The sequence below is a fragment of the Triturus cristatus genome, chromosome 3_1 (assembly GCF_964204655.1).
Source record: "Triturus cristatus chromosome 3_1, aTriCri1.1, whole genome shotgun sequence".
Lineage (NCBI taxonomy): Eukaryota > Metazoa > Chordata > Amphibia > Caudata > Salamandridae > Triturus > Triturus cristatus.
The window spans coordinates 497,049,488-497,073,898 of NC_140583.1; the positions used below are offsets into that span (position 1 = coordinate 497,049,488).

A 24,411-nucleotide genomic window follows, 5' to 3' on the forward strand; every position below is an offset into this window, starting at 1 on the left:
TGCTTTTGTGATGCAAACCCAGGGCAAAGTGTTAGTACATCCGGGCCTATGTTTACACAAGAACTATCATGCCCAATGAATCTGGTCATAGTGCGACAAGTGACACTGATTCCCATTCTCGTATTGGTGCGTCTGAAGCGCATGCATTGATGCTCACCCAAACCAGTTTGTGAGAGTCATCATGACGTAGAGTGAGGCGAGGAAGAAGATGAAGTGGAAGAAGGAGTAGCTGTAGATGACCCGCTCCTGCTCATTGTGAATCACCCGCTGGCCTCCATGGTGGTCCGCGCCTTCTTCACAGCCCTTATCTGCGCCAAGAGAAAACCACATTCACAGTCATAACAATTCACATCCTCAGCCACCACCATCCAATTCTAAAGCACCAAGGGGCATATTATCATGCACGGCGTTAACATTATCGCCGCTTTAGCGTCAGGAAACCGCCGCTTAAGCGGCGATAATGGGCTTGATAATATGCCGCAGAGAATTCCAATAGAAGCTCATGTTGACACCAGAACATGGGCTTCTATTGGAATTCTCTGCGGCATATTATCAAGCCCATTATCGCCGCTTTAGCGGCAGTTTTCTGCCGCTAAAGCGGCGATAATGTTAACGCCGTTTCTTGATAATATGCCCCCAACCTCTGTCAGTATCATACCAGAGGTGAATGTAGTGACCCTCTATGGTAACCCATCTCTTGGCCGTGAAGCTGTCAAGCCTGGATAACTAGTAAGTGACATCTAGCATCTGTAGAAGATCTTGGGGGCATAATATCAAGAAACGGTGTTAAAATTATTGCCGCTTTAGCGGCAGAAAACTCCCACTAAAGCGGCGATAATGGGCTTGATAATATGCCGCAGAGAATTCCAATAGAAGCCCATGTTCTAGTGTCAACATGGGATAATTTTAACGCTGTGCTTGATAATATGCCCCTTAGAGACAAGGAGCATCCTTTCATTGATTGGCAGCACAGCGATGCAATACCTGGTGTTCCTGATGTGTCTTTAAAGTATCTTCGAGAAGATTTGCACTCCTCATACTGGAGTGGCTGTACAGCTTCTTTTAAAAGTGATTTCTTATAAACTCACTGCATTTCATATGAAACAATACACTAACATACATAGATACACACATATCCTTTCACAATTTTGAGAAGAACCAGAAAGTGAAAGCAATACTCTCCTTGAGAGTGCACGCGTAAAATGAAAAGAGAAATGCATCGCGACACATGTTCATGCCAACTCGGGGTATTTTATGGGCATGCAACACTATACAAGTGACTTTTTGTTCACCAGTAGGGACATACTCCAATGCACTCAGGCAAGTTTGCACTTAGATACATATGGATACGCTTTCTAGAGGTGTGCGAAATTTGTGTAATTTGCTTTTGCGTAATTATGGGACATTTCAGAAAAATTAAGTCAAATTCGGCATTTAGCACAACATTTGAACATGGCGTGCATGCTTGCTTTCATTTTGGTGAGAGGATTCTTTTTAGCGCAAAAAAGCATTAAAAACAGAGGTGACATCAACAACAGCCGTGTTCTGTTCGTTCGCATCGTTCGTGCGCTGGCTGCAGCCATAGGATTCATTCCCGAACAGGCTTGAAATTACACATTGTGGCATAATGGATTAATGTTGGGAAGTCTGCATAACAAGTGTAGTATAAAATGCTATTAATTATGCATAATAACACTAGCATGCTGAAGCCTTCACCCGGGAGTAATGTCATCACAGAGCTCGGCAGTTTTTTTTGGAAGATTCATAGAGGCCCTACCTACCATGTGTAACTGACAAATGAAATAGTATGTGGCTGAAAACGCCGTTCAATATTGATCACAATACTCACCCAGGCCCTCCTCTTCTTCCGGGCAACAGAAGCAGCAGGAGGCTTTCTGCAAACAACGTGCAAAAATGTCATTTTAAGCAAAGGTTTATCTGTTGAGCAAGCTCACCACCGCTCAAAGCATATGTGCACTTTACAGAACGAACAATACAACCTAACTCAAATTAAAATTTAGTTGAAAGTTAGAAGAGATCATTCAAAGAAAAGCCAAAAGAAGAAATAAGGCGTGCATGGCCCTCAAATATATAGGGGCTTACTTACAAGGGGGTAGCGCCACCAAAACATTATTTTTAGCATCGTTCTTGTGGCGCTATGCGCTTCTCCAGATTTATAAAGCATTAAACCACTTTTTGTTGCTTAGCGCCACCTTGTCATTCCGGCCCCTTTACATGCATCACTTTGCGTTATAGGGACGTGCAAGGGATGTTGCTGTGGGCGTTCCACCACAACGCCTTTTGCTTTTTGACGCTGCCCCAGATTTACAAGGATGTTTAAATCTGAGGCAGCGCCAAAAACTAACACCATGCAAGAGAAGGTGTTAGAATGGTGCAACAAGTAGAAATGCTTTTATTTCTCCTTGTTTTTGCTTTTAATAAGTGTGCTGCATTCTGCAGCACACATATAAAGAGCAAAACGCCGTTAATGATTGTTTATGTGCAGGAAGGTGTCCCTTCCGGCACATAAACAATCATTAAATAATGACTATTTGCTACTTCTATGTGTTTTGTAGAAAGCAGCACACATAGAAGTAACAAACCCAGCGATACTCTCACGCAATGTGGCGTTAGCTTGATGATAGGGACTCACAAGCGTAGCCATGATATCCACCATCCATAGGATATCATGGCTAAGTCAGTCCTGAAGCAGGCGTAAGGAAAGTAGCGATAACAGGGGTTATCGCTACTTTTCCTGCCACTATGCTTCATAGCGTGGGGCTTGATGATAGGAGAAAAGTCGCTTAGCGACATTTCTCCTGTCATGTCAGGTCAGGAACGCCCACTTTGCATCTCATTAGAGATGCAAAGCTGGGCGTTAGGAATTCCTACGCTAGCGCAAGTTTTCACGCGTTAGTGTGAGCTTGCTAATTAGGTGATAAAATTATCGCCGCTTTTTGGCTGAAAACGGCCGCAAAAGCGGCGATAATCTTATCGCCTCGCCTTGCTGATATGCCCCTAAGTGCTTTCACCCTGAAAAGAGCAGCAAAAGGGAGGGGGTAGGCTGGGAATATGGAGCTTCCTTAGGGACACGGGTAAAGAACGGCATGCTCTTCTTCACACTGCAGTTCTTCCTCGTCACAGTTCTTACAACATAAGGGCAAGTCCCAACCTGGAGACAAAAAGAAGCATTCTTGTTTTAAAACAACAGAATTTCCCCTCTTTCTCTCTCTCATTTACCCAAATGACCACAAAAGGCATCTAAACTCTACCTACCTCCAGATAATCCCAAGCAAAACATTATGGAGAAAGAGAGCTAGGGTGAGTAGTAGAACGGAGCAAGACGGGGACAAGGCGGTCCTGGAGTTGTAGTAATGATGATTACCAGCAAGTATTCAGATTACTACCACCTCACTCAGTGCTTCTCTTGTCTATAAGGATGCACCAAGTACCTTCTCCAAGATACTTCTACCAGCACATATCTCACCTTGTGATTCCAAATTTGTGAATCAAACCAGAGACAAGCCTGGATCTGTACAACTCTTAGCTATTGCTCCTGCACTCTTGCAGGTGGCACTATCGTCACAGCTGCTTTTTCTGCTCTCTGCGTAGTGGATCCGGAGCAGAGATCCCTCCATTTTTAGTTTTTACCAACGTTTTCTCAAAAGTTTCTACATTGTGCAGCTATGTCTACTCCAATAAATACAGGGTTGAAGCTTCACATGTCTCAAGCAGATGTCAGTCATGGACCCACACAACATCTGCCTTTGGTGTCTCAGCATCAAACATGAGTCCAATTGCAGCAATAACTCCTTCCTACTGCTTCCAAAGGCCATCAGGGAAAGGGAAGCCAAACTTTACATCGTCGAACACTAAAGTGAGGGTGGTCCTTCTATAAATCGCAAAGTCATTTCTGATCTCATTCCCGTTCACCATCTTTAGGCGAGTTGGAATGAAGTTGAAAGATAAGACCAAAAGAAAACATAAAAAGTCCAAATGAAAACGTAATCTTACCAGCACTCCTTTAGAGGTGTGCAAAAAGTGCGTACTTTGATTCTGCATAAGTATGCAAAATTTCTGTAAATTATGTAATAACATTATGTGTAATTATGTGTAATCACCTTAAATGCAAATAAGGCATATCATGCTAAAAATAACAACAACAAAAACCAAAAGTACTTGGAATGATGACTGTTCACATTCCGGTAATTCTCGTTGCTTCTGCGCTATAATTTTGCCATGAATGCCGTGTAATTATGCGGCAAAGCCTAATGTCCCAATTTTTGGAATTGTGCGTGACAATCTTGAAGTGAAATTCTGCAAATTATGCCAGTGTAGTTGAAATGTCGCTGTCCTACTCATGATCCAGGAATAAACCTCACAGTACCTCAATGGGTAGCCCCTGGCTTAGAAAATCCAATTGACTCCACAAAAGACTGTAGCCTTCCAGAAGGCCATGCTGCAAGTTTCCAAATTTTTTCTAGATCCCTCTTTTGTGCCCTTTGGCCCCACGGGTCTTCAGCCCGATTTATGACAGCAGCACCTCCACTAGGGTTGAATGAACGTATTCAGCCTCAGTCGCCTCTAGCCTCGGTGCTGGACCTTGCGTTGACTCCTTTCCCGCAGGCTCCACCACTTGTTTTTATTTCAGCTCCAGTCCCAGCACCAGATATGCTGATTTCAGATTCCACTCTGATAATGCTCAGGCCATCATTGACACCGCTGAAGATTTTAGCCTTCAAGTAAGCCATACTACAAATTTTCAAAATGGTTCAAGATCCTGTTGGTGCACCTTTTATGCCACATGGATCTCTAGGGACATCGAGCCACACGCCCATTTGCAGCTCCATCCCCAGTGTTGAATGCCCTGTTTAGTCTCAGCTCATTCTACCTCTGGTGCTGGGTTGCGCTTAACTCCCTTTTGGCAGTCTACACCACTTGTTTCAAATTCATCTCCAGTCCCAGCTCCGGTGGTGCTGCTTCCAGATTCCAACTCCAGCAGCACATTTGGAGCCAATGTCAACTAAGGCACATCCCACATCATCCTAAATGATTACCATGGCACAGTCTCAGCTTGAGGGTGACTCCTTTGTTTCCTTACCTTGGAGGCCATATTTGAGGATCATGGAGATCCTTTTTGGCTCTGACTCCAATGCTTTTAACAAAGCCTTAACTGAGCCCCTCATGGTGGCCTGGTGTATATCTTGCTTGTCTCCATCTGTGAGTCACCCAATTGCTCAGTAACATAGACCTGTGGAAGGTAACATTCCTAACAAAGCACCCTACTACTGAGAGCCTTACAGCAAAAGCCTCTATCAGTACAGTTAATCTAAATCCAAACGCATCTCTCCCTAAACATGACAGACTGGTAGTTCAAGAAAATATGCACACAAGAGCCTTCTCTTCAGCTACTCTGGTGTGCTAACCTTTGAATGATATGTGATTTTTGGGTCAATACACCTATGGCCTTTAAGATTTGGCATGTGAGATTTTGCCAGTCCTGCCTAAGGATTTCTAGTACTTCTTCACCCAGACTGTAGAAAACAGCTGGCTTGCAGGAAAGAATATACTGAGGTCCAGCCTGGGTACTACAGATTGTATTATCTGAGCTATGGTCACTAGAATTGTAATCCGATGCCCACCTAAATGCACACCACCAGGTTTTATAAGGACATGCAAGTTTCTCTTATGGACATGCCCTTTAATGCGGACAGACTGTTTAGTGAAAATGATAATTCAGTATTTGAGTACTTCAAAGTTAGCACACCTACATTTCCCTCTCTGGAGTTATAACCCCCTACTCGCTAATTCCATCAGCAGTATAGAAAATTCCAAAGATGCTCAAGGGACCGCCAGAGGTAATCCTCGCAACCTGTCCAGCAGCTGACTAGGCATATTCATGGCTGCAAAGACAGACATAAAGTTAGAGAAGAGAACAAGGTCGCTAACTAAAGCAACAGTCCTCCTCCTCTTCTTCACCTGTCACCACTCACCACTGCTGGCAAGTCTCTTTGATTCCACCCCCCCACCCCCAAGATGCCATCTGAGTCTGGTCAGGGTAAGGATCTGCTAGAGTTGTTCTGGCTGGCGAGAGATTGCATTGAACCAATGGCTCCTTCAGATAATTCAGTTTGGCTATGCCATTCCTTTCCTGCCTACTCCTCCGCACATTCCCCCAGTTTTTGCCCAAGTGTCAGTGTAATATGTTGATATCCTCTCCAGAGAAGTGCAACTGTTGTTTGAATGGTTGATTTTAATTAAAGCATTCCATCTATCGCTTTTTTGTATACTTCAATGTGATGCCTTAAGTAGGGATAGGTATGCCCAGACATGGGACCCGGGCACACTGTGCCACTGTAACCAAGCTATACCTGAGTGATGCGCTCCAATACATGTGAAACAGGTATTGGGTTGCTTGTGCTCTAGTTCAGGGAGAACCTGGCCTGGCAGTTTGAGCTGAACTGTTCCCATTGGAGCAGGGTCAGGACGGATTTGCATGGGAATGGGTCCGAACTGAGGTGGCATGGTGTGCAAAATAACGATGGACTGGGATTCAACCCTGAGTAATTACCAGTGACTGAGATAAATTCAAGGATTCCATCCATCCCCTTTTGTATACCTCAGTGTGATGTCCTGAATGAGCAGATGTGGGTCCTGTGCACACTGTGAAACTGGATTAAGCCATACCCAACTGATGAACCCTAATAAGGGGGAAACTGGTCTCAGGTTGCTTGTGTTCCGGTTCAGAGAGGGTCTGGCCTAGCAGTTTGAGCTGGATTGTTTCCATTGGAGCAGGGTCAAGGCTGATTTGATTATGACTAGGTCCAAACTGAGGTGGCAAATTCAAGCATTCTATCCATCATTTTTTTCTGCACTTCAGTTTGCCAAGGGCACAATCAAAGTGGTGCAGAGGCAGAGATCAGTATACTGTGCAAAACACAATGATTCTTGGTGCCCAGGAAGGACAGGGGACAAATGCTGATCTTCGACCTCAGGATCTTGAATGCCTTCCTCCTCAAAGAGAAGTTCAAAATGATGATGCTGGCCCTGGTCTTTTTAGCCTTGGACCACAAAAGACTGGATGGAGAACTTGTAGGACACATACTTCCATGTGCCAGTTTTAGAAGTGCCACACACATTCATCTGCTTTGAGGTCGGGTCAGAACATTCTCATTTTACCCTCCTGCCCTTTGGCCTTCAGGTGTTCACAAAAATCAAGTTAGTGGACTTGGCCCATCCTCAGTTGTTGGGGATACTTGGATTTCCATATCTCGATAACTGGCTTCTGAAGGTGAGATCACTTCAGCAAGTCTGAGACCGCCTCTACCTCCGTGTGAGATTTAACAGAATCAATTGAAAGATTTTGATCTTCCATTAGAGGTGGTGGATGTCAACTTGGAAGCTTGCTAACCATACACATAGTGTATTTATACTTGCTGTTGGTTTACATTTGTGGCTTGTTGCAAGGAAAAGCAGGTTATCCTTTATGGGCCAAATGGATCAATGTGCCTGTCCTTCTGTTTTGATATCTTTGGTCAACAAGGTTTTACTGGAGGCACTGATAAAAGGCACTAATTTGGTCCCTACTTTTCTGCACAGTTTAACCCTGAGGGCCTTGACTCTGAAGACCGTGCTTCTCATAGCCATCAAGTCCATGTGCCGCATTATTCAGTACCAGGCATTATCACTGGAGCCTCTGTATACCACCCCTCTAAGGCAGAGGAGGGGCTATCTTGGTTGGAAACTAAGCAGGTCCTTAGTTTCTACATAGACAAGGACTAAGGAGTGCTGAGTGGATAATCAATGCTCTCTCTGACTTGTTGGTGGGAAGAACTGAAAGACGGTCCAAAAATGGAACTTATCATGATGGATTGTTCACTGTAACAAACTGGGTTATGCCGTGATCAAAAATGATCCTCCTGAGGGTATTTGGCTTATTGAAACAGGGCAAAGGCCACTACTATCACCCTGACTCGAGGTGTTTCTGTTTTGAAAATCTGCCAAGCCACCATGAGGGCGTCCTTCTAAAGTTTCACATCGCACTCCTGTTTTGACTCTCAGGTCCACAAGGAGGGTAATTTTACCCACACATTCTGCAGTTCTTATTGGACTCAATACACAAAGTGAGGAAATTGCAATTAGAAGTATCCCTCAGAAGAAGAAGTTACTTACCTTTGGTAACACTTTCTGGTGGGCATACTACCCAAGCAAAAATGTGCCACCTCCCACCCTCTTCCCCATTCTCTGGAGTGGGCTTTTAAAAGCAAAATGGTTTCAATTTAGGACATACATGCTGTCAATATTCCCAGTTTATCAGTCATTCTCCGTGGCATGACCTGCCGGTGTACAGTGGCTACTGCCAAGTGTTTTCCAGTTCGGTTCTATTCTAGTGTCTGTGAAGATTCACAAGGTGAGGAATCACAAGCTAGGGAGTATTTACCAGAGAGAGGACCATCAAAGGTACGTAACTTTTTCATTGCCATTTGTTGGACTTGGCCCTTTTTGCAGGGTCATCCCTGAACATTTTGCCTTTCTCCTAGTATTTTTTCTGACCTGGTATTGGTGGTTTTAGGACTCTGGGCACTTTAGCAATGCTGTCCTGTGTAAAGTGCGTGTGCTCTCTGCGGTAAACATGGTAAGATTGGTCTACAACTGTTTGGCGTATTTAATCCCCAGTAAAGTGGTATCTCATATACCTGGTGCCAGTAAATTAAATGCTACTGGTGGGCTTGCAGTGCTGATTGCGCCACCCACGAAGGTAGCCTTTCAAACCTGTCTGAGGCCTCTGCCATTGCAGGGCCTGTGCGCACGGTTTACTGCCGCTGTGACGCAGCACATAAAGTGGGTGCCACGTCTGTGACCCCCCTTTTTACTGCAAGTCAGTCACCCCTAAGGTAGGCCTTAGCTAGCCTTATGCGCAGGGTGAATTGTAGGTAAAAGGTAGGACATGTACCTTAAGTGTGTGACATGTCCTGTTAGTGACAAACAGCCATTTTGGTTTCTCACTGCTGTGAGGCTGCCCTCTCATATAAATGCATTGGGGATTCCCTGATAAGTGCCTCAGTGGTAATTCCTGATATGAGAGGAGCAGCATGGTCATGTTTGGTATGTTTAGAATAGTGATAGTAAATGCTGCATATTGGTGTGCGCAGATTTATGATCACTATTTTAGAAATGCCACTTTTAGAAGTTGGCATTTCTGTGTGCTATGTGTTTTTGCCTGCCTGATGTGTATTGCATGTCTGGCTCTGGAGTGACAGGGGCTGGTGAGGTGTTTGGCTCCAGAGGGGCAGAGTGAGTCAGCGCTAGGCTGAATAGGCAGATCTACATTTAGAGTAGTGGGAGGAGTAGCCCCTGACCCTGAATGGGTCTGTGCCTGCCTGGTTCAATGCTGGCTCCGCCCCCCTGTGGTGTGTCTGAGGACTGAGCCCAACCTGATAAAGGAGGGTGTGAGCACTGTAAAGAAAATGTTCCCAAACCCCCAAGACCCAGTTGGGACTGGATCCCCAAGCCCTGTGCCAGGTCAAAACAAAGATACAGCCTGATATAAATATTGGGGCTGTGACCCCTTGTGAATGTGCTTTTTGATGCTGACTTGTTGCTGCAGGGCTGCTGGGCCAGGGGGAACCGCCATGGGATCCAGCTGCTGTTTCCTGGGGGTCCCCATGTGCTGGCCTGCCTGTGCCCAGCCCTGCCCTCTAAGACTTGGGAAATAGCGACTTGTGAGCGCTACACTCTTTTATTGTCCCGGGGGAGCCCGAGGAGGGGGGCTCCAACTGCCCAGCTGGGAGGGTGCCGTGGCGCCGTGGAGGAAGAGCCACAAGTCCAGAATGCCAGGCGGCTGTTGCCTGGTTGGGGGTGGGGCTCCCGGGGTGAAGAGGAGAGCCCTGCATGCCTTTACGGATCCTAGGAGGGGGGCCCCAACTTGGCCGTGCAAGAGTGCAGGATGAGCACTCAATTGTTGTCCCTTCAGGAAAGGCTCATGCTTATGCCTAATGCATAATGTGGTTATGCCTAATGCTAATGTATTATGTGGTTTATGCTTAATGTACTGTGAGTTATGCATAATGTGTTTATGCCCAATGTTATTTTGCATAACGCGTTTATGCTACCTGTGATGTTACCAGTAGTTACTGGTTGTGTGTCATTACTTGTGTTTTCTGATGGTTCTAGCAGTGGCCCGATTGGCCCTGTCATGTATATAATCCCCTGTAAAGTATTACCTAGTGCCAGGTGGCACAGTGTACATTTGTGATAAAGATCTAATGTGTTTGATGAGTAATACAAAGGCTAATTTTATATAACCTTGTGTGGAGTTTCCTTTGTGGTGTGCCTAGTGTGTTGCTGCTGTGTGAGTGTGTTGAGCAAACACTTTACACATTGACTCTGGGATAAGCCTGACTGCTCGTGCCAAGCTACCAAGGGGGTGAGCAGGGGTTATCTTCAGCGTGTAACTCCCTTGCCCTGACTAGAGTGGTGGTTTCTGCCTGGCTCAGGCGCAAGCCCTAGCCAACCAGAAATCCCATTTCTAACACCGTTCTAGCCTGAATGCCAGATACAAGATCAGAGAAAATTGTGCTACATCAACAATGGCTAATTTATTCCATACATATATAATGCAAATTACAGAGACACGGGGCTCAAGACACATTCAACAAAGGAATCCACTCAGGCTGACTCAAATAGTGACCAAACTGCCAACCAGTAATGGTAGATGAAGATATGAAGGAATGCCCATGTGGCCAAATTACGATTTTCACGTAAGGAATCCCCTCTAAGGAATCCCCTAAGGAATTAGCTCAAAATGTCGCCAGCAGCAAGATTAACTCTGAGCACACGTAGCCATGATTACAAGTTGTCCGGAATAGGCTGTACTTTTTATTACACACAGTAAATACCATTACTCCGGAATGAGGTCTTTTCCGGATGTGCTAAATCCTCATATTCTGAGTTTTAAACTTGGAAATAGGACATAACATCCAGAATTGAAATTTACCATCCTGAAGTCTGCATGTTCTGCCTTTTTTTCCGGGCATTTTCCCTGATACATTCTGGCAGTTTTGAACTGTTAGAATCTATATGGGGAAACTGCAAGGGTGTGATAATTGTCAGACAGCTCGTAATACCAATCCAGGAGCAAACTCCTACTAGCACAAGGATTGGAATTTAAGCCTGAACGTGTAATCATGTCTTTAGTGGGCGTCTTCTCTCTGCCTGCTGGTTCATAAGTAACAAACAGGCAAAACAAGCCTCCTGATCACTTGAAAAAGCTATAGAATAAAGGAGAAGAACATCATAAATATCCAAAAAATGTTTCTGGTTCAAACTGAGTAAGAGAAGAAGGACGGGACAACCATGAGCCAGACTCAGTGAAAATGCAAAATGACCTTGGGTAAAAACCATGAACCCAGGTAAATATGCACCCTATCCAGCAACATTTTCAGACATGAATATCAAATGCACTAGTTTGACAGCCCAATGCAATGGTCACAAGAAAATAAACATTTGAAGACAACAGAAAAATGTAGACATCCTATCGATGCCAGCAGGCATCTTGGGTCTATCACAAGACCATAAGCAGGTCCCATGATGCAGGATGAGAATGGACCATTGGCCTTCAGTCTTCAATTACTTCATGACCTACACCAAGGACCATGACACCCTTAGAAGCTTGGCTGGTGTCTACTGACTATAAACAGGCTTTTACGCTCTTAAGGAAGCCCTCCTTGAGGAACTCCAGCACCAAAAAAAGGATCACAGTTCATTTTGTAATGACCCTTACCCACATTTCATTTATTAAAGTGCTGTCAGTGGCTTCCATAAATATAAATCATGGCTGGACACAGAACTTGCTGAAACCAATTAGCTACTTTCTTGAGAAAACCATCTTCTGCAGACCTAATTGCTCAACTTCTTAACCATTAAATAAAGCCAAATCTGAGCCTGCGTTGTCAGAACAGGTTAGAGGAAACCTCAGGTAGTTAGAACAAAGGTTCTATTTTTTAAGGTACAGGGTCACATACATGACCTCTGCCTTCACCAACCTGAAAGCTCTGGAGCAGAACTGGTAATTTTATACAGCATGAAGCAAGCGTTATGACTACTGCAGGTATAAGATAAGGCATTAATTCCGAAGCCCTAAGACTTAATTACTGGAGCAGAATGATACCAGTAGCTAATCCACCTGAGAAGGGAGCAGGTTCAACCATGTCAACTCCAGTCTGAGACCAGTTGTAATGAATGAGATGGAAGTGATAGTTTGTTGTAGAACAAAAGAACTACCTGGGTAGGTCTGGCTGTTTATTTATTCCCCAGGTGGTACAATGGAACTAGCAATGTTTCTGGCAACATGTTGAGAGTTCTGCCAGGCCCATACACTGCATTTCCCTGCATGGTGAACACATGCGTTGCTCACTTTGGGCCATATGTAGGTGGCATACAATTTACCGATTCTTAAATACCGAATTTTACCGATTCAGTATTTAAGAATCGGTAAATTGTATGTAGGTAATAATTCGGTAAATGTTACCGAATCGGAGAAATTCGGTAATTACTGAATCGGTAATGGGGGGAGCACATTCAAGGGTGGCAGGGTGTCACATTGACACCCTGTTGCACCCCTGATTCCTGCATGTGTGCACATGTGGCGGACATACATGCCCTAAGGGCATGTATGTCTGCCACATGGCACTCTTATTTCAGCAAAATATTGCTTTTTGCAATGTATTCGGTATTTATCACCAACCTATATTTGGTGGTAAATACCGAATTCTAATTCCTACACAACACTCATTAGAGTGTTTCCTACATCTCATTTCAGGATTCGGTATTTACCGAATCGGTAATTTTACCGATTCAGTAAATTACCGAATCAATCAATCAATCAATCAGTGACACTTATAGAGCGCGCTACATACCCGTAGGGTCTCAAGGCGCTGGGGGGGGGGGTGCCGCTACTGCTCGAACAGCCAGGTCTTCAGCTTCTTCCTGAAGGAGAGGTGGTCTTGGGTCAGGCGCAGGTCGGTCGGGAGGGAGTTCCAGGTCTTGGCGGCCAGGTAGGAGAAGGACCTTCCTCCTGTAGTCGCTCTTCGGATGCGGGGGACGGCGGCGAGGGCGTGGTTGGCTGATCAGAGGTGGCGTTTGGGAGCGTAGAAGTTGATCCGGCTGTTGAGGTAGCTCGGGCCTTGGTCGTGTAGGGCTTTGTGTGCGTGGGTGAGGAGGCGGAAGGTGATTCTTTTGTTGACGGGGAGCCAGTGAAGGTCTCTCAGGTGTCCGGTGATGTGGCTGGTTCGTGGGATGTCGAGGATGAGTCTGGCCGAGGCGTTCTGGATCCGCTGGAGTCTCTTCTGGAGCTTGGCGGTGGTACCGGCGTAGAGGGCGTTGCCGTAGTCCAGTCGGCTGGTGACGAGGGCCTGGGTGACGGTCTTCCTGGTCTCGGTGGGGATCCACCGGAAGATCTTCCGTAGCATGCGTAGGATGTTGAAGCACGCCGAGGAGACGTTGTTGACTTGCCTGGTCATGGAGAGGGAGGAGTCCAGGATGAAGCCCAGGTTGCGTGCATGGTCTGTTGGTTTGGGTGCGGTGCCCAGGGCTGGAGGCCACCAGGAGTCGTCCCAGGCGGAGGGGGAAGAGCCCAGGATGAGGACCTCCGTCTTGTCAGAGTTCAGTTTCAGGCGGCTGGTCGTCATCCACTCGGCTACCTCTTTCATCCCTTCGTGCAGGTTGGCTCTGGCGGAGGCGGGGTCGTTGGTCAGGGAGAGGATCAGCTGGGTGTCGTCGGCGTAGGAGATAATGCTGAGGTTGTGTTTGCGTACGATGGCCGCGAGGGGGCTCATGTAGACGTTGAAGAGGGTGGGGCTCAGAGATGATCCTTGAGGGACGCCGCAGATGACTTCGGAGGCTTCTGATTTGTATGGTGGTAGGCGGACTCTCTGTGTCCTTCCGTCGAGGAAGGAGATGATCCATTCCAGCGCCTTGTCCTGGATTCCGATGTTACTGAGGCGCTGTACTAGGGTGCGGTGGCAGACCGTGTCGAATGCCGCGGAGAGGTCTAGGAGGATGAGGGCCGCTGTTTCTCCATTGTCCATCAGGGCTCAGATGTCATCGGTGGCGGCGATGAGGGCGGTCTCGGTGCTGTGATTGGCTCGGAAGCCGGACTGTGAGGGGTCGAGGGATCCGTTCGTCTCGAGGAAGGCGGCCATCTGCTTGTTGACGGTCTTCTCGATGACTTTGGCTGGAAACGGGAGGAGCGAGATGGGGCGGTAGTTCTTGAGTTCGGTGGGGTCCGCTGTTGGTTTCTTGAGTAAGGCGCTGAGTTCGGCGTGTTTCCAGCTCTCAGGGAAGGTGGCGGTGTTGAATGATGTGTTGATGATGTCTCGCAGGTGGGGTGCGATGACAGCGTCGGCCTTGTTGAAAACGTGGTGAGGGCAGGGGTCGGTCGGTGATCCGGAGTGGATGGAGTTCATCGTGCGGATGGTGTCTTCGGTGCTGATCGGGGTCCAGGCGTGGAGGGTGGTGGTGGGGGGTGATTGTTCGGTCATGGTGTGCGTTGGTTGGTTGTTGAAGCTGTTGTGTATGTCCGTGATCTTGTTGTGGAAGTATGAAGCGAGGGAGTTGCAGAGGTCTTGTGATGGGGTGATGTCGTTGTTTCCTGCGCTGGGGTTGGAGAGCTCTTTCACGATGTTGAAGAGTTCCTTGCAGTTGTGTGCATTGTTGTCCAACCGTTCCTTGAATGCTGTTTTCTTGGCGGCGCGGATAAGCTGGTGGTGCTTCCGGGTGGCAAGCTTGAAGGAGGTCCTGTTGTCCGGTGTAGGTTCCCTTCTCCAGACTTTCTCGAGGGCTCGGCAGTTCTTCTTGGAGCTCTTGAGTTCGTCGGTGAACCATGGGGCTTTCTTGCTTCCGGGTCTGCTGGGCGGGGTCCTCAGCGGGGCGAGCTCGTCCGCGCAGATGCTGATCCACTTCGTGAGGTTGACGGCGGCCTGGCTGGGGTTCGCTGAGCTGGCAGGAGGGTGCTGGCTCAGGGAGGTGGCGAGCTGGTCTGCTGTGATCTTGTTCCAGCTTCTGCGGGCGGCCTGTTGCTGGTGGTGGTGGGTCGTCGTTCTCTTGAAGGTGAAGTGGATGCAGCTGTGGTCCGTCCATTGGAGCTCTGTGGCGTGGCTGAAGTCGATGTCTGTGCTGGAAGAGAAGACTGCGTCGAGTGTGTGTCCGGCGAGGTGGGTGGGGGTGGACACCAGTTGCTTGAGTCCCAGGTTGGCGAGGTTGTCCAGCAGGGTGCTGGTGTTGCGGTCGTTGTTGTTCTCCAGGTGGAAGTTGAGGTCCCCCAGGAGGATGTAGTCAGCGGAGGGGAGGGCATGCGGGCTGACGAAGTCGGCGATGTCCTCGCTGAATTGCGTGCGTGGTCCAGGGGGTCGGTAGATCAGGGTGCCTCTGAGGGTGGTGTTCGGGTTGGTGTGGATCTGGAAATGCAGGTGTTCGGCAGTGGTCAGGGTGTTCTCGGTGCTGGTCGTGAGACGGATGGTGTTCTTGTGGATGATGGCGATGCCTCCTCCCATCTGGTTGGCGTTGCGGTCCCTCCGGACGATCTTGTAGCCCTCTGGGATAGCGATGGCGATGTCGGGAGCTGAAGAGGCGTTCATCCAGGTCTCTGTGAGGAAGGCAACGTCAGGGGCTGTGGCGTCTAGGAGGTTCCAGAGTTCGATGGCGTGTCTGTGGACGGAGCGGGTGTTGAGCAGGATGCACTTGAGGTGGGTGCTGCTGCTGTTCGACTTGGCGGGGGCTGGTGTGCGGCAGGTCCGGATGCAGGTGAATTTGCAGGCGTGGCAGCTGAAAGGTCCGTGGGTGCGTCGTGGTGTGGCTTGATGGCATTCTGGGAGTCGGCCAGAGTTGAGAGCGATGAGGGTGGCGGCGGAGTACGTCAGGCGGGTCGGTCGGCGGCATCGGGGGCCAGGGGTCCTGGCGCTGGTCGCGATCCGGTCGCGGACGGGCGCAGACGGGCTTACCTTTGGCGCGCCTTCGGCGCACAATCGGCGCGCCCGCTGCGCGTGACCGCTGCGCGTTCGCACGGTCGCCATATAAAGGCGAAGTGCGCGGGTGGGCGGAGCAGCTGGGAGGCGGGAGCGGGGCGGGAACAGAATGAAAAAAGGGGCGGGGCTTGCGGTGGTGGCGGGAAGCGGGGAGCGGGGAGGGAAGGCGGCGATGTAGGCGGGCTAACAGGAAGGACACAAGCTGGACAGATAAACAGGCAAATATACTTTATTAAGCACAAATGGCGAACAAAACAAGGGAAAAAGAAACTCAAACACGGGCAGGGAATACAGATGACAAGCACAAATGGCGAGAGAAACAAAGGCAAAACAAACGGCAACGGAGTCAGCCGGCGGCGAGGCAGGCAGCGCGGCAGGGACAAGGCTGAGGGGCACACGCAGCAGCTGGTGGCCGTGCGGCGCGGGGGTGTCCCACAAGTGGGTCACACTTACCTGTGTCGCACGGTCGCCATATAAAGGCCAAGTGCGCGGGTGGGCGGAGCAGCTGGGAGGCGGGAGCGGGGCGGGAACAGAATGAAAAAAGGGGCGGGGCTTGCGGTGGTGGCGGGAAGCGGGGAGCGGGGAGGGAAGGCGGCGATGTAGGCGGGCTAACAGGAAGGACACAAGCTGGACAGATAAACAGGCAAATATACTTTATTAAGCACAAATGGCGAACAAAACAAGGGAAAAAGAAACTCAAACACGGGCAGGGAATACAGATGACAAGCACAAATGGCGAGAGAAACAAAGGCAAAACAAACGGCAACGGAGTCAGCCGGCGGCGAGGCAGGCAGCGCGGCAGGGACAAGGCTGAGGGGCACACGCAGCAGCTGGTGGCCGTGCGGCGCGGGGGTGTCCCACAAGTGGGTCACCTGAAATATGCCCCCTACATAGCAAATGCCTAAATACCGGTCGGTAACGGGATATTTACCGAAAATCGTCCGTTACCGACCGGTATTTGGCTTCCTACATATGGCCCCTAGTGTTCCATGATGATCAAGACCACCTTGAAGAACATAAGTGCAACGTGCTCCTTCACAGTGGGAAAATATTCTTCACAAAATATTTGCTTGCAGAGTTGCCCCAACCTACTAGTTTGCCATCTATCATAATGACCACCTGCAATGAGAAACAGAGGGGAATTCCAGCAAACAGATCAGTATCCACCAGCCACCAAGACAAAGTTGTACATTGGCCGTGGAGTAACTGGCATCCCTGCCTTCAAGTCCTGTCCAGAATGGCTCCACTTAAAAAGGGTGGCTTCAGAATAGGAATTTCAAGTGAAGATGAGACCTCAGAACTGTGGCAGAAGCTGCTGCCATAAAATGCTCCACCACATACCAGAGCCTTCCGTGTTGTAATGCAACAATCTTCTGGTCAGTAAGAATACCTTCCTGCAAGTCTGCTCTAAATACAGTCCTATGGTAGAGCTGTTCTAGAGCAGGCTGCATATGAGACTTCTCCCAAATGATGACGAAGCAGAACATTAAAGTATTCTGTACAGAAGCTCGGTGTTAACCTCTTATCTTTGAAAAAAAAGAGGAGATAGTAGCCAGTCCTCCAGAGAAGAAAAGATTTGCAATCGTTCCTGCCGCCTGAGGGGCAAATATATTGCTGAATACCCTCAACACTGCTGATAACCTGATAGGAAGTGGACCCAACTGTTTGTAACTGAATAACACTATAAAGTGTAGAAAGCATTGCATCAATTGCTGGTTTGGGACATGAAGGTAGCATCTCTAGCATACAGTTTTGTCCCAAAATCTCTGGAGCAGATGAAGAGAATGACTCGCTGAAGAGTTACCATCTTCTGCACAAGGTGCCTAGTATACAAGTTCATGTCCTTTAAGTTAGGAACCCATTGAGGGGCGTGGCTAGCGACCAACGAAAATGTCCGCAGCCTGAGAGAGCTCCAATTCCCGTTCACCCTTTCCCGAGAATCCTGCTATAAATCCGGCTACCCAGAAAGACTTACCCATCAGCGGCAACTCCGGTATGCCCAAGGAATAATTCACAGCAACTCCGAGCTCCGTAAGTGCAACCGGGACAAAGGAACACTGAGGGGCGGAGCCTTGGCCTACAAGCTACGGAAGAGCCAGGGCCTCGCGTGAGGCGAGGACTGAGCGAGACTGGGGTGACGGCGGCCTCCTCTGAGGCAATTTCAGATATAACGAGGAGACGCACACCAAACAACGAGCAACACGGAAGACGGTGAGAGGCGACGCAAAGAGAACTGTGCCGCTGGAGGCATGACTAGCCTAGAGCGTGCATAAGCGGGGTCAAGCAGGTACGATGAACGGCTGAAAGCGCCTGACTAGAGCGAGGCTGGGGATAGCTAATTGCAGCCTACGCTAACGACAGCTCCCCGAGCGCTGGAAATTCCGGCATGCCATTATCATCGTAGACACCCACTACACTGGATAGCGGCACCCCACTGCCCCCCCACGCGGACTCATCAAAGAACATGCTGTGGCTGGCTTCAAAACCCCACTTTAACACTGCTCTGCGGGGGCAATATAGAACAGGCGGGAGTTGTTGGACATGGGTTAAATACCGCCAATTAATCGTGGCATCAAAGATTGAGTGCAATAAACATACCAAACAAAGTGAACGCAATGCTGCGCATATATTAGACACCAAAGAAGATCCCAACACACCCACGTGAAGGCCCCTGATCTGATCATGGAAGGGGATAATCGCAAACGCTACACAGAACGGGCCCCTAGGCAAGAATCCTCCTCTGACGCCGTCTCACCGTAGGGGGAAACTGGGGGGCAGGAAAGACGAAAGGCCGCAAGGGAGAGTACAACCCCATTGGCAGGCAGCAGCGAATATGGTCCCCCCAGCACCCAGACGCCTTACTTACGACTTCAGCTACCATGGGTGGCAGAGGACAGCGAGGCATACAAAGCAACAAATTGGACAAATACGCCTTTCATCGGGAACAACCAGATACACCATCCCATCCACACACACGGTGGACGGTAGCGAACCGAAGACTACCAAGCCAAAAGAAATAACCTTACTAGATGTGATGACTGCCCTGCAACAGATGCAAACTTCTATTGGTTCAATTTCATTCAACATATCGCTGCTGCGTGCTGTTGTCTCCAAAATGAACACTAGACTGAAAGAAGTGGAAACTGCTATGGTGACACTCTCAACAGACACAGCGACCCTGCAACGGCAGGTCTGCCAACTACAGCGGGCAGCCAAGCAAATGGCTGAAAAACTCGATGATCGGGAAGGCTGCTCGCGACGCAATAACATTCGCTTGGTAGGTGTTCCAGAAAGCATCAAGAGGCCGGCCCTACATCTCTTTGTGGAAGACCTGGTCCAAACTCAGCTGCAGCCGTGTGGACTAACTCGGTTCTTTTCAGTGGAGAGAGCTCATAGAGTGCCGGGGGGCAGACCCAGACCAGGAGCCCCCCCTGACCTATCCTGGCAAGAATATTCAACTTCCGGGACCGTGACACGATTCTCCAGGCAGCACGTATTGCCCCCCCACTTACGGTTGAAAACTGCAACGTGACCCTCTACCCGGACTTCACAGCTGAGGTATCAAAGTAAAGCCGCAATTTTCTCGACGTGAGCAAAGAATTGCGTAGCAGAGAACTTAAATATGCAATGCTCTTTCCAGCAAAACTACGGGTAGAGGCAGAGGGGAAGACCTGGTTCTTCAATACACCGGAGGAGGCTCACGACTGGCTGGAGGGATGGCGACTAGCTGCTAGACCTGACAGACAAGGACCGAAACGGCAGCACCAACTCACCAAACCGGCCATGGCAGAATTGATGGAAGCAGAAGCATCAACGGGCACTCAACAAAACGCCGACGATAACTCTGATTGACACTGTGCCCAGCAAGATCCTCGCCAAATGTACTGTAACACATGGAAGCAGCACTATACGGCAATAAAGGAATGACAGCATAGTGGAGATAGCTGCAAAACATGAGTTTGAGTTTGAGTTTAAAAATTCTTATATAGCGCTCTTACACCAGCGGTTTCATGGCGCTGTAACTGGCAGATCTCCTCAATAGGCAAGGAAGGGAGGTCGGGTAACAGAGGATTAAATGAAAATTTTGCTGAAGAAGTAGGCTTTAAGTTTCTTTCGAAACTGGGAATATGGGGTTAGGGATCTGAGATCAAGGGGTAATGAGTTCCAAAGGGTTGGGGCAAGGGTCGCAAATTTTGAGCCCCCCCACTTTTTCCGGCGAAACCGGGGAACTATCAGGAGGGATTGGGAAGAAGATCGGAGCTCCCTAGTTGGCAAGTAGGGGATAATCTCCGAAGAAATGAATGCAGGGGCCGTACCCAATCGAGCCTGGTAAGTGATAGATGCAAGCTTGAATTGGATACGTTCCCGAACCGGAAGCCAATGTAAAAGTTTCAGAAGGGGGGTGACATGTGAGGGTTTAGGAAGGTTAAAGACCAGCCGAGCCGCCTGGTTTTGGATCATCTGCAACCGCCTGAGACTATATGCAGGTATACCTGCATATAGGGCGTTGCCATAATCCAGGCGGGAGATGACCATCATATGAATGACCTAGCAGAGTCGCACTTTCTGATCCGACAAACTCCCAGGACTGGTTGCACGTGATGCCCCTGATGGCGCTCAGGGATTGCGCCAAGCCACAGAGAGACACAGATGGGTAACAATGGACTACAAATAAGCAAGGGGAACGGACAAGAAACGCGGAGTAACTCTTTCTCCCTTTACGCAAGTACACAGTTATGGGGATAAAGCACTCTGCAGAGTTTGGCGGGCAGGTAGTTTTAAGTCCGTGATGCAGGGAGGCAGGGTGGGAAGAAGGGCACAGTTAAAGGAGAAAGTTACTTGTTTAGTTTCAGTGTTACAATTGACGCAGGGTACACGCTTACATATATATATTGAGCTCTATACGGACGACTCCGCGTTCACTTTCAATAGATGACAGACATGGCACATTTTAACAGAGTGGATGATAACGTAGGGCCCCAGCCGAGACCCACCAGCCCTGCACACCTTCCATTCAAGATAATATCATGGAATGTAAATGGCCTCAGTGACAAAATAAAAAGAGGTCTGGTTTTGCAATATCTGAGAAGTAAGGGGCCTGCTGTTACGCTTCTCCAGGAATCACATTTGACAGGAACTGCCTGTAAAGCCCTGGACAGGTGGGGATTTAAAATGGTGGTGCACTCTGATTTTACCATTGGCTCGCGGGGATCTTGATCAATAAGTGCTTCCCGTTGATAATTATGGGATTTCGAAAGGATGATCAGGGACGATTTGCTGCAATCACATGTCAATGGGACGGTAAAATATATAACATAGTGACGATATACATTCCACCGACACTGCACCAAGTAACTTTACCAGCGTTGGGGAAATTTTTATTAGCCTTCCCACACGGGGAGCTTATACTAGAGGGTGATTTTAATACTACGATGGATGCAAACATAGACAGACTTCCCCCCAAAAACCCTAGTGGCGCAAGCACCAAACTGGCAGAGTTCACGGAAGCTCTGGGCCTAATAGACATATGGAGAAATAGATTCCCGACTGAGAAGCAATATACATTCCATTCGGGAGTGCATAACAGCCTTTCCAGATTGGACTACATTTTTAGATTAGCAACTGGGCTACTGGGGATAACTGAAGTCACACACCTCCCCAGGGGTATCTCGGATCACTCCCCGGTACTTATCGCATATACCGCCTCCACCCCGAGACGGCGCAGGATGTTTCCGATTCACCCTAGTTTTCTTAAAAACCGTAAGATCAGCAAGGACCTCCTAAAAACAACACTGAACTACTTTGAGGAAAACCAGCACTCGGTCCGGCCCCACGCAACATTATGGGAGGCTTATAAAACAGTGCTTAGGGGGCAAGCTATCTCACTGATAACGGGCCATAGGCAGACTCAGCAGCAACACATTGTGGGTTTGGAGCAAGACGTGTCCCGAGGAGAAGCGGCCCATACTATAGATCCGGATGAGGATACAAAACACAGGTTACACTCAGCACAACAAGAGTACAGGGCCTACACATGGGAGGAGGCAAAAACCAAACACACTAAGACGCAACACACTGTCTACGAACTGGAGGATAAGGCGGGTAAACTCCTAGCATGGCTGGATAAAAAAGAGCGAGCCAGTAAATGGGTGGCACAGATCCGGCTCGAGGGCGGCGACTTGACAACGGAGCCCCAGCACATAACGGAAGCGTTAGTGATGCACTACAGAAAAGTTTACACCCCGGCAGCCACCAATACGGTGGAGGAAAATTTAGAGTTCCTCAAAGATATAAAAATGCTCACACTGACCCCTGAGGCGACCGAGGCACTAGAAAAGGACCTGACTACGGAAGACCTAGAGCTGGCAATAGGCGCATTGCACACAGGAAAAGCATTAGGACCTAATGGAATTCCAGTGGATTTTACAAGAAAGCGGCGTCACATATCATACAACATTTACTTAATATGTATACAGACAGTTTGAAACAAGGAATCCTACCCAGGGACCAGCGCCTGGCCACCAGAGTGGTGATACACAAACCAGGCAAGCCACTGCACGACTGTATGTCCTATAGACCAATTTCCTTAATTAATGCGGAGGCGAAAATACTGGCAAAGGCACTGGCCATGAGGCTGCAGCCGCATCTCACCACTGTGATCCATCCGGATCAATCCGGATTTATGCCAAACCGAAACACGGCACTTAATCTCCGATGCTTGCATGGGGTCATGGCCCGTAAATCTACTATAGAAGAGGAAGCAGTTATTTTGTCGCTAGATGCGCAGATGGTGTTTGACTTGGTCAAATGGCCCTTCTTGTTTGCGGTCCTTATACACCAAGAATTCAGCCCACAATTCTGCGCCTGGATCCGGCTACTGTATACGCATCTGCTTGCACAGGTGGTAGTGAACAGACATATATCAACAGACTCCCCGTTAGGCAGAGGGACGAGACAGGGCTGCCCCCTGTCGCCACTGCTCTTTGCATTTTTCCTGGAGCCGCTGGCGGCATGGGTGCGTCAGGACCCGGTCATACGCGGTTTGAAATGGGCGATTGGATGGTAAGATCGCATTTCACTTTATGCGGACGATATACTGTTATATTTGACATCTCCGGCGCGCTCAATTAACTGCCTGTTGGATGTCTGTGTGTCATACGAATGGGTATCAGGATACACCATTAATTGGGCAAAGTCGCTTCTTTACATACTGCATGGCTCCAAGCCGTGCCTTCCACGGGGATGTGATATTCAAATAGCTAATGAGGGATTTAAATATCTAGAGATATATGTAACACACGACGCAACACAATCAATTGCAGAAAACCTCACATAGCCCCTGATGAGATTCCGCCGTGACGTTAAACACTGGCGCTCACTCCCATTAACGCTACTGGGGAGAGCTGCCCTCTTTAAAATGATGGCGCTCCCCAGATTCCTTCACACATTACAGAATACACCTTTCCCCGTTGCTCCAAAATATTTTACGGAGATAAACGCAGAAGTTACTAATTTATTGTGGGACGGCAGGACGCCACGCATGGCCTGCAATAAACTTACGAGAAGCTGGTATGACGGTGGCATTACCCTCCCGGATATCAAGTTATACTACTGGACTTCGCAGCTCTTTGTTATAAATCAATGGCTTCACATCTCCCAAGACGATCCAGCATATCACATGGATAGACACCTCCTGTGAGCTGCGGGGATTATGGGGGCGCTTTGCAACAAGGTCAGGACACACACCCTTACCGGTCCGACAGCGCACACTATCAAAATATGGTTCGAGGCACAACGGGCAATGGGATAAGAGGGAGTCACGACACAGGCCACGCCACTACGGGACACAAAGAAACTAGGCACACTTCGTAACACAAAAGGTTTTAGACAGTGGGACCTGATTGGAATCTCAAAGGTCGAAGATCTGTGCAAAAAAGGGGAGGTGGTCTCATTCGCTCAATTACGGACCACATATACACTGGCAAACACAGAATTATTCTGTCACATACAGATCAGACACGAGCTCATGCCACTAATCCCACAAGGTACGCAGCTTAAAAAATCTTCACCACTGGAAGATAGACTCCTCACAGACCACCTCACCAAAAAGGTCATCTCACAAACATACCGCAAACTTACCAGATCCCACTGCGGCGCTCAAAGCCAAATGGGAACAGGAGATAGGTGAATTGGATGACGCAGATTGGCAGGAGGCACTTGCGTCTCCGAAGGAGGTTGCAATATCGTCCAAACTAAAGTTGGTAAAATTAAAAATCCTGCACCGCACCTATTATACTAGGACACTCCTACATAAAATTAACCGGACGGATACACCACTATGCCTCCGACAATGCAGTGCGCCGAGTACATTCTTCTATACCCTCTGGCT

General features: G+C 48.5%; 1 protein-coding gene across 1 annotated transcript in view; it reads right to left on the reverse strand.

Moving 5' to 3' along the window:
* The window catches only part of SERINC4 (serine incorporator 4), a 305,592-nt gene that overhangs the window by 35,643 nt on the left and 245,538 nt on the right, over positions 1-24,411 (reverse strand). Inside the window, exons 10-11 of the mRNA XM_085644357.1 lie at positions 1,850-1,895; positions 158-308 (exon numbers count right to left, since the gene is read on the reverse strand). Coding sequence (XP_085500483.1) covers positions 158-308; positions 1,850-1,895 — 197 coding nt within the window. The remainder of the gene's footprint in view (positions 1-157; positions 309-1,849; positions 1,896-24,411) is intronic.